Source organism: Phallusia mammillata, chromosome 6, assembly GCF_965637545.1.
Source record: "Phallusia mammillata chromosome 6, kaPhaMamm4.hap1.1, whole genome shotgun sequence".
Taxonomy (NCBI): Eukaryota; Metazoa; Chordata; class Ascidiacea; order Phlebobranchia; family Ascidiidae; genus Phallusia; species Phallusia mammillata.
Window position 1 is genome coordinate 26,027,342 of NC_137257.1, and position 10,311 is coordinate 26,037,652.

The window sequence follows — 10,311 nt, forward strand, 5'->3', positions numbered from 1 at the left end:
ATTCGTGTTTTTTCGCACAAAGTAAACTTTTCATTTTTTGCTAACAATATAACAAAGTGCTTTATGTTCAATAAAAACGTTCTATTTTCATAGAATTATTGAGTACAGGATTTGTCACAAACTTGTCGTAAATAATCGACCACTTGAAACACCGAAACAAAAAATGTCTTTCGCTGGAGCAATAGCCGTGTTTGTCGCACTTCTGTGCGGCGTTGCGAATGGTTTGGATTGTCGCATAGGAACAATGACCCAGGATGGGTCAGATCCCACAGTTGGATCGTTTGTAACTGCAACTTGCCCAACTGACTATCAATGCTCAAGAACTCAAACAACTGCAGGTGTTTACATGTATATCATTTGTTAGCTGAAAACATACTAGCCATGTGTTTAACTGTTGCGCAACTCAAATTTATTTCAGGTACCGTCGTCACGACCGTGGCATCATGTTCTACATTCTCTGCTTGCGACAATCTTTGCCTTGGTGTAACGTAAGTTTGTGAAAAATAAAATCAGAAAAGAGATTAAGACGGATGTAAACATAAATCACTTTACTGTGCTATTATGAAGTACTTTTTTAAAGTATACGCTATGGTTGCAGAGATTGTGTTGGAGCTTGCTGCAAAAATGCGGACAACTGCAACAATGATCCGGTGGCTACTATGATTGGAACTGTCGACTGCATTACCGTCTTTGCGGCAACTACAAGCACAGAATGTTCACCTGGCGAAATGTGCGGAATAAAGGAAGTTACTGCAGGTAATACTGGAGACTAGGGCGATTTTTCTTGTAAACATTACCGCTTGTTATACTTTTAGTCAATGGAGACGTAACATCCACAAGCACATGCTCAACTGCAACAGCGTGTACTACTGGTCTGTGTGACGGTGAAGCCCTGTAAGTAAGCAATACGTTATTACTCAACATTGTGCTGCAAAATACAACGTAAAATATATACGGCCGATTTAAGTAAATAAACTGATGGTCAACAATATTTGTTTGTGTAAATCTCAAGCGTTTGAGGACAAATCTTAACATCAACATTCAAGTCAAGAACGGCGTGCTTAATCATAGTGATTTTTTTAGTTTACTTTTAAACTCATTTCCACAGCGCGTGTGCAGCAGCGTGCTGCAACAACGCAGATGACTGTAACAATCAAGCAGCAGCAAATGTAGGCTTCCTCTCCTGTATTGGAGCCAGTGGATCTGAGGTTTGCACTGCTGGACAAGTTTGCGCCAAGAAAGAAGTTACTCCTGCTGGAGGTGAGTAACGAACAAGAGATGTGTTGGATAAGAATAAAGCACTTCAATAAAATCGGTGGACACATAATACATGATAATTATTGACTTCTATTTTTAACTAGAAAGGAGGTTTCTGACATACTTCCATTGTATGTATTCCATACGATATTTACCAATTTACTATACACATCATTTAATCTACACATATGATTGTTTTTGCAAGCAAAAACGAATGACCCCCCCCCTCCCCCCTCCCGAATGAGTCCCGATTTGTGCGGATTTACGGTAAACAAACGTCCTGGTTATTTTTAGATTCTTAAGGAAAAACTTAAGCAACTTTAGCAATAACCCAAACTTCAGCAATAACCCAAGTTTTATCAGTATTCTTTTTGCATCATTATTGTCATATAATTACAAACAACAATGAATAGGAACAGGAAAAATACTTTCAATTTAATCTCATGCTTTGACCTAGATATTGTCGTTGCAGGTCAGTTTTTAAACACAATTTTCCAAAACTGAAAATGTGCTTGATAACTTAATAAAACGACATAGCATAGCTGCGCAAAAACAGCTCATTTCTGATCACCGACACGATTGTCTCGTAAAATGTCCGTCCGGACGTCAAGCTGAGCACGCCCTGCATTCGCCCACCTTAATCGTAAACAAGTGAATTACTCCCTTGAGAGTTGAGACTTATATCTGACTGACAATGTACACATCATGGCCTGTAAAAGTAACTATTTGGTCGATTGAGGCAAAATTTTAAATACTAAACGAATAACCTACTGCAATCAACTGTTTAACAGTTCAGAACATTAAGGCTTGAATTTCTGGGCCAAAACTTATTATTTTGGGGTTTAAGGGATAGGATAAAAATGGGTTTATCCAATAAAAAGTTACAAAATTCTTTAGAATACCTTACATTGCACCAATCAACAAAGCATGAAACTCTCAGATTATGTATTTGGGTCAGTACAGCCGTTTAAAAAAAACACGTTTTGAGGGCCCGTGGGTGGACCGCTGGGTCATTCGGGGTCAAACTTCTGGAGGATCATATTTGGATTAATAACTAACATCTGTCTAAATTTGAAGCACTCTTTCTTGACCAAACGCGTATAACAAACCAGCGTCGGACAGAAAAAATACAGACAAAAACAATACCTTCGTGGAAGGGGACACATAATGACTAGTTTTAGCCAAAAAAATAACTTGTTTTAACGTTTTACAGGGTCGACTACAACCACAGCCTCGTGTCAGGATCAAAATGCATGCGCCGGACTATGCACTGGTGAAACGTAAGTCAACATGAACCTTTACAACCAACTTGGACGCTTAATACAATATTTCGCTTTTTCGTGTAGGGATCCATGTGTGTCAGCTTGTTGCTCGAACGCTGACGATTGCAACTCGGGAACCGTTGCTGAGATTACGGCCGCAAACGCGCTGAGAGTTTGTATGGTGGGAACTTTTACCCAGGATGGGTCGGCAGCTGCTTCTGGAGTGCTGACGTTTACGATTTGCACGGCTAACCAGATTTGTGGAAGAACCGAAACGACAGGTAAGAAAATGTAAACCTGATGGTGTATTACAATTTCACCACTGCATTTATATTGAGAAAGAAACATCTCTTTAAGTTTTATTAAGCCAAATCTTTTTAAACAATTTTTCTTGTGCCAAACAAAAATTTCAATTAAGGTTTTTAATCTCTTGAATGTGCGTTTCAAAAGGTATAAGCCATATTTTCACCAGCGTTATGAAATAAAATTTACGTTATAACACAGAATATTTGAACAAAACAGTCAACTGAGTATGTGCTTATGTGTTGTAAAGATTGTTGTTTTATCGGCCTTGTTTTGAAAAGCACAAATGTTTTTAACGCCAAGTAAACGCGATAATAAACATACTTGCTGTTTTTAGATGGTACAGTTGTGACAACAATGGGATCATGTCAAGATTCTGTCGCCACTTGTGACGCTCTTTGTGCAGACACCGCGTAAGTTTTTGAATATGCATTGGTCCGATGCAACAATTCAACAATAATTCAATACTATGCATCATGCTAAATTTATCATAATTTCTGTTAAAACCTTTTTTCAAAGCACAGTTTTCAAAGTGTAGTTGCTCAGTCAAAAAAGTTTGTCCGAGTTTATTTCAGTATTTTTAACATCCATTTTATATTATTCAGGAACTGCGTGTCAGCCTGTTGCAATAACGAAGATAACTGCAACAGAGAGTCTGTGGCTGATATGGGAGCAACAATTGCGTGTGGAACTGGAACAATGGCTAATGGAGCGTTTCCTACAAGCACCACTTGCACCGCTAACCAGCTTTGCGCGAGGACCGAAATTGGCAATGGTAAAATTTTAAACCGCCCTAATAAAAAGTGAATAAAAATTTACAACATAATGTTAGAAATGCATTTTCATCGAATACAATAAAAAATGCCCGTGTTGGTAACATGCCCATCACATATCAAAACAAACAAACAAACCGTTTAACATTATTCACTGTAAAAACAAAGAATTTGTCTGCAGCTGTGGAGGGATCGTGCCAGACACAAGATGCATGCGATCTACTCTGTGCTGGAGTCGCGTAAGTTGATTTTTTACATTTACCAACAGAAAGGTGTGGCATGAAAAGCCACCATTTTCAATGTATCGACCTAATCAAACAAAAGGGGCGTTGTTTGCGGTTTTACATTATAAGAGAAAGGCCACGTCTGTTATAGTGGGCTACACACGTAGTTGATCGTGTGCACGTCAAACTAGCAAAAACTTGTGTCATTTTATTGAAATATTTAAAGTATTATCAAGCGCTTTAACAGCAGTTATAATATTCATTTGGCACACACACACAAAATTAAATATTGTAACTTGTTATTTCGCTAACTCCCAGAAAAAATGGAAGTCAAATATATATATCAAATATAAGCTTTCAGGGTTTTTGTTTATTTCCTATCACAGGGGTTGTACATCAGCATGTTGTAATGATGCCGATAACTGCAACACTCGGACTGTGGCACAAATGCAAATGGTTGTTCGATGTGGAACTGGGTCTGCAACAGATGGAAACCTCCCTAACACAATGACTTGTGCATCTGGTCAACAATGCCAAAGAACTGAAACCACTGCAAGTATGAAGTATTGCATTTTATAGTCGGTCGCGTTCATTACATGATTGACATCGGAATTATTATTGCAGGTAACGTTGTTACAACTGTTGGAATGTGCATTGCTGGAGATGCCACGTGTGGAACTGGATGCGCTGCAGCGTAAGTTAAAAAGCACAAGCTTAAAGCTAAATTTAAGCTACAATTAACCACCCGAAGCATAAACGTGGAGAAAAAAAATCAAAGAAAACGTGTAACGAGTTCGCACATTATTGTGGTCGTCAGTTCAAATAATAATGTCTTATACACGCACAAGAAATCATTTTTGTTCAAGTACAGATCTTTAATGTCCTTAAATATTGTTCTTGTTTTTGCAGGGATTGCGTGTCAGCTTGTTGCAACGACGCAGATGGATGTAACACTCTGTCAGTGGCAACACAAACAGCAAGACAATGTTTGACTGGAATGACCACCCAAGTTGGAAGTGCAGCAGCAACTGGAAGTTTGATTGCTACGCATTGCCCCGCTGGTGAAATGTGTGGAAGAAAACAAACCACAACCACAAGTGGAGGTAGACTGCCGTACAATGTACCAACATCTTAAACCAGTGCTCTTCAACCTTTTTTGTCTTGGTGAACCCCTAAACTTGTTGTGACGAACTCATGCACCCTGTTTACTTAAAAAGGTTAACTGAGATAAAAGCGATATTAAAAATCATTATGCGTATCATCATGTCAATCAAACGGAGCGGAGATCGCAAAAATTGTTTAATTGCTACCAATACTCCAGCATATGTTCGCGAATTTTCTGTAAAACACCGGAGAAAAGGCCAAAACTCGATGTCCTAATACAGCGGTTCCCAAACTGGGGTCCGCGGTCCCTTAGAGGTCCGTGAGGCAATTTGGGGGGACCGCGAAGCGCTTGAAGTAGTTCTATAATCTTATTTGGCGTCAGTTTGTGCTTCTAAATCACTTTAAAATCAAAGTAGAATTGAGAATCGACTGCCTCCATTGCTAAACAATGGCCTTTATAGAATGACAACTATCAAAAATGCAATTGTTCGCGCACAATCGTAATGTTTTTGTCCTGTTTGTGATGTCACATGCTGTCTTTGAATGATTGTTATGCGCAATTTTGCATAACTGGCTAAAATCCTGCAATCAACTTTCGTTTTTATGAAATACACATTTAGGCTTAAGGCACGCGAGCCCTCGAAATAATGGCAAAGGGACCGTTTTGAGAAAAATATGAAAAAGTTTGGGAACCACTGTCCTAATATAATCCGACTGTAACGCAGACACGATCAAACTTGACACGGGGATAAAACATTAAAAAAGTTCACCTTGGTTCACATCACATGAAACCTACGTCATTTTTCTAATATCCTCACAGTCAAATATTAATGGTTCGTTAAAAGTTTGTGATGCACCCTTGTATACCCCTTCGTACTGGTGCACCCCATGCACATTTTGTGTGTTCAAAGACAAACACAAGTTTAACCACCCATGTTAGAAGTGTGTTCAAGAAGTTTAAAATTGTGCATATATTTCTGCCTGCAAAAAAGTAATCAAACTAAAAAATCGCAAATACATATAATCTACACCATTGGATCGCAATACACACCAGGGGATGAGTACGACAATAACATCATTTTACGTATGTTTAGATGTGGCTACAGTGGTAACAGTTGGATCTTGCAGCACAGCAGCCGAATGTAACGATGGAAACATGCTTTGCAATGGGTGAGTTGGGAGGTTATGCACGCAATTCACCGCCTATTAGTCGTTCAAACAAAATCGGATGCCTAACAGATACTTATATCATACCAAAGCTAAAATAGCTTAAAACAAAACAAACAAATTATTGCAAAATGGTGACAAAGTGTTTCTTATGCAGGGCTGCAGGTTGCATCGAATATTGCTGTGACACTGATGGTTGCAACTCTGCCGTTGTCACTACAACAACAACCACCACCACTACTACAACCACAACAACAACTGCAGCAACCACCACAGCTGGTGCTGAACATGCAGCACAAATTAATATGTTGGTGATGATGGGTCTTGTGGTTCTCGGTTGGTTCATGGCCTAATCGATGTGTTTCCAATGCATCAGTATTACTGTGTTTGTGTGATTTAGAGAATATATATCCAACTTTAAACTATTTTTATACGTTGCACATGGATTTCAACCTACTGTGAAGTGTGTTAATGTAAGCTGTATCTCAGTGTTATAATATATTTGAACTGATTCTGTACATTTCCGAAATGTTAGATTTTGACAATATTAAATACAAGTTTGATAAACAAATGTCGAGTGTCATGAAAACACCATCTAGTGTTATGACAGTTCTATGGAAAAGGAAACTTACAGAACTCTAAACAAACTTAATTTTATATTCTGGCGGTCGAGAAACATTTCAAAATACAATGTAGTATTGCGTTATTCGTTTGCACCTAAAAAAGTAAACATAGAAGGTCTTTATCTTTGTGGCAATATGTCTTTAACTTTTCCTTGACTTATTCCAAAACAGTTAGGGCAAGTGGCAAACTTAGTCTTGCGTGAAACTTTGACACAAAACCTTTTTTCTGCGTCTGAGCTGGGGTTCGGGGTCCACGTGTCGTGCCTTCTCAACGTTCACATCAGAAAGCTAAACCAGTACGAGCTGAAACAAAGGTGCCAAGCACAGCAAAAAAAATAACTCCCAAAAACAAATAATCACTTTTTACGATGAGTATGTAGTTTGGTAATCTTAAATGCCAACAACCAGTGTTGTTTTTCAGGGGAAGAGTGTTATGGATTTCAAATACATATGTGCAGTAAATGTTGTTGATAAATTACTTTATGCCAACGACTAGCATGGCGGTGCACACTATTTTCCCATTCCCGGACGCGCCACAGGTCCTTATTTTACCAACGGTCGCAAGTTTGTTGTTTTATTGTTTATAGAGCTCATGTGTAAACAAAAACGATTTATTTTCTATGTTGTAACGTATGGAGTTGTTTGTTTGTTTATTTTTCCGTGTTTGCACACAAGGTGCTTACTGAAATTCTGACGTATGTCGTATTGAATCAGTAAAATACCATTATATCGTCCCGCAACCCTTTGGGTGCGGGTTTAACTTAAATTTCTAGCAACAAGCACGGCCGCATAAACTTGTATCTGCGGGCGCAGGTTGTACACTCCGAGGCAGACAGGGGTAACTTAAACCTTCGGTGTTAACCCTACTTAGTGCTTTGAAAAAAGACTTGCTCTGATAAGAACGCTGAAATCCAACTTCAATTAAGGTGAATGTGAACAGGAGCGCAATACCAGTCACGACAAAAACACGAGGAAAAACGCCGATCCTCACCGCACACGACGAGACAACACGTGGAAGCGACCTTTGGAAAATTTCTAATGGCGCTGAGCGAGAGAAAAAGGAAAAGTTTTGGGGTAATTAGACTCTCTTGAAAGAGTCGGGACGCTTCAATGTAGTGAATATAAGGAGGGGGCTGCCACGTTTATGTGCAGTTCGGTTTGAGTTTACGGTGAAGTGGGAAGAGAAAGAAAGTCGACAATTTTTGCGCTTTGGAAGAAAAGGGGAATGTTTAACGGCAAGTCAGTCCGTAATTACCGGGGGTTTAGCGGTACCGTAGTCGAAAGGACACGATCTTGTTCACATGTGTGTGCCATCTGCCATAGAGCAAGATAAGGAATACGCGTCAAATTCAAGAGCAAAATTCAGATTTCGGTTGGAAACATCATGTTTTAAAATAATTAAACAATTTAAAACAGCATTCACAAGCACCACAAAAGTCCCAGGTCATAATAGAGAAAACAACATGTTACGACACAAAGTTTACAAAGTTTATCAAAACGCCAGCTAAAATTGTTTGCAACTAAAAGTATGGGTCGGGGCAAAGCTATGTTGCCAAAAATTTACATCGCCTGTTTTTTTAACGAGGACATCAACTTTGCCTGGTAGCCTTCGAACGGCTCTAACGTGAAAGATCTTCGAACTCTATCTCAAATTTGGGCCAAATCGGTAGGTTTGGGAGAAAGAACGTTTACAGGTAAAAAGTAACTAAAACATCTATCGTGTTGCGGGAAGTTACAGATTTAAACGTTAAATGGAGTTGGATCGCGTCAAAGAAATAGGTAACCACTGCATTGGTGCTTAAACAGTAAAAAAAATGTAAAACTTTCACGCGAACGAAAGTATACATGCAGCAATTATAAGGGAGTAAAAGTGTCTTAAGCTACACTGTAAAATGACACAGAGCAGAAGGCTCGAGTCAATAAAATAACCGCTCAGTGCGTACACGCCACTGTCCTTTTGAATTATCATCGTTAACTTTATTTGGTCCAGTTAAATTAATGCAAGACCCCAAATAGCAACAAAGCAACTGACCAAATATTGTTACAGAAACAGTTGGGATTTATTCCATACAACAGTATCTTGAATTATAAAAATGGGTCAATTACGAGCAGTTGCACTGTTAGCGGTTTTCTTTGTGTGTGGCATTTCGTTCAGTGATGCTCAAATTACGACATGTTTGGTTGGAACTGGTGTTGGAAGTGCTGTTGGTAATATTGCTCAAGATAACTGTGCAAGCAGCGACTTCTTTTGCGGACGAACCGAAACAGCGGGTGGTGGTAAGTCGTAGCTTGAGTTAAACTATGATTTGTTTATAAGTGTGTTCGTGCATTTAGAAGTAAAGAAGGTTGTAATAATAAGATAATTGTAAATCGGCATAACATTAAAAACACAATATATCAATACAAGCGTGCATGTTAATGCTGTGTATGTTTTAGATCCTGTCGGCTCATGTGTCGCAGATCTGGCGGCTTGCGACGCTCTTTGCGCCGGAATCACGTAAGTAGAAACAAAATCAAAAATGTTCCTAAACTTTTTTCATGGAAACTCCGAAATAGACACGTACCTGGTAATGGTGAAGCGCAATTGCTTAGAATTATATGGTCACTGCATGGTAAAACGTTTTGTCTTACTGTATTTGCATGTAACTCATTTTTCAGGGGCTGTGTATCTGCTTGCTGCAATGATGCTGTCGACTGCAACACCGGGGTCGCTACAATGCGAGGAACAGTGACATGTGGGGTTGGGGCAAATACCGGCGCTTTTCAAACCCCTGCAATGGTTTGTGACGCGGGAGATCTCTGTGGGAGGAAGGAAGTGACAGCGACTGATGGCAGTGAGTATGCATAGTTGAGAATAAAGCTTTCTTTGGGGCATTAAACATACATGCAGTCTTTGAAGCAAACTATACACTTTTAATCACTTTAAAACGAACGATAACGTTTATGTAAAAAATTGCTTCAAAACAATAAACGTCAAATTTTAAAAAATACAAAGAACACTACAACATTTTACAGCTGAAACCATCACTGGATCGTGTTCAACTGTGGCTGAATGTGAAGCACTCTGCGATGGCGAAACGTAAGTTGTGTTTCGTTCTTTACAAACTTTACCCACAATGTGTTAATTGGCGACAAAACTATGTGAAAAATAACGTCAAGGGTCAGACGACTAAATCTTTTTATGTTTGGGCACGAAAATCCTTAAATTCTGAAACCAGAAATGCAATTGCACGCATATTCAAACTCAAATAATCGCCACTAATAACATGCAAAGTGTTGTTGTTGCAGGGATGCATGTGTATCGGCATGTTGCAATGATGCTGACACCTGTAATACTCAGACAGTGGCAGAAATGAGCACCATTGTACGATGTGGATCTGGGACGGACGCTACGGCCGCAATGCTGACTTGTGCATCGGGATCGCTTTGTGGCAGAACGGAAGTTGATGGTGGTGGGTATTAATTTTAAAACGGCAATACTAATAATTTAATATTAAAATTAGAATTACTTATTCGCGCTTTTTGAATTCTATAAAGTAAAAATTACATTCTGTAAAAGCATTGTGGGATAGCAATGTATGTGACAAATCGATCAATG

General features: G+C 39.0%; 1 protein-coding gene across 1 annotated transcript; it reads left to right on the forward strand.

The window, feature by feature from the left end:
* The first annotated feature begins 3,782 nt into the window (after positions 1-3,782).
* LOC145233595 (uncharacterized) lies at positions 3,783-6,553 on the forward strand. Its single transcript, XM_080098350.1, has 6 exons — positions 3,783-3,834; positions 4,206-4,375; positions 4,444-4,513; positions 4,729-4,922; positions 6,018-6,093; positions 6,248-6,553. Exons 2-6 carry the CDS (start codon positions 4,267-4,269, stop codon positions 6,441-6,443), a joined length of 645 nt encoding a protein of 214 aa, XP_079954476.1. The 5' UTR covers positions 3,783-3,834; positions 4,206-4,266; the 3' UTR covers positions 6,444-6,553.
* The last annotated feature ends 3,758 nt before the right edge of the window (positions 6,554-10,311 follow it).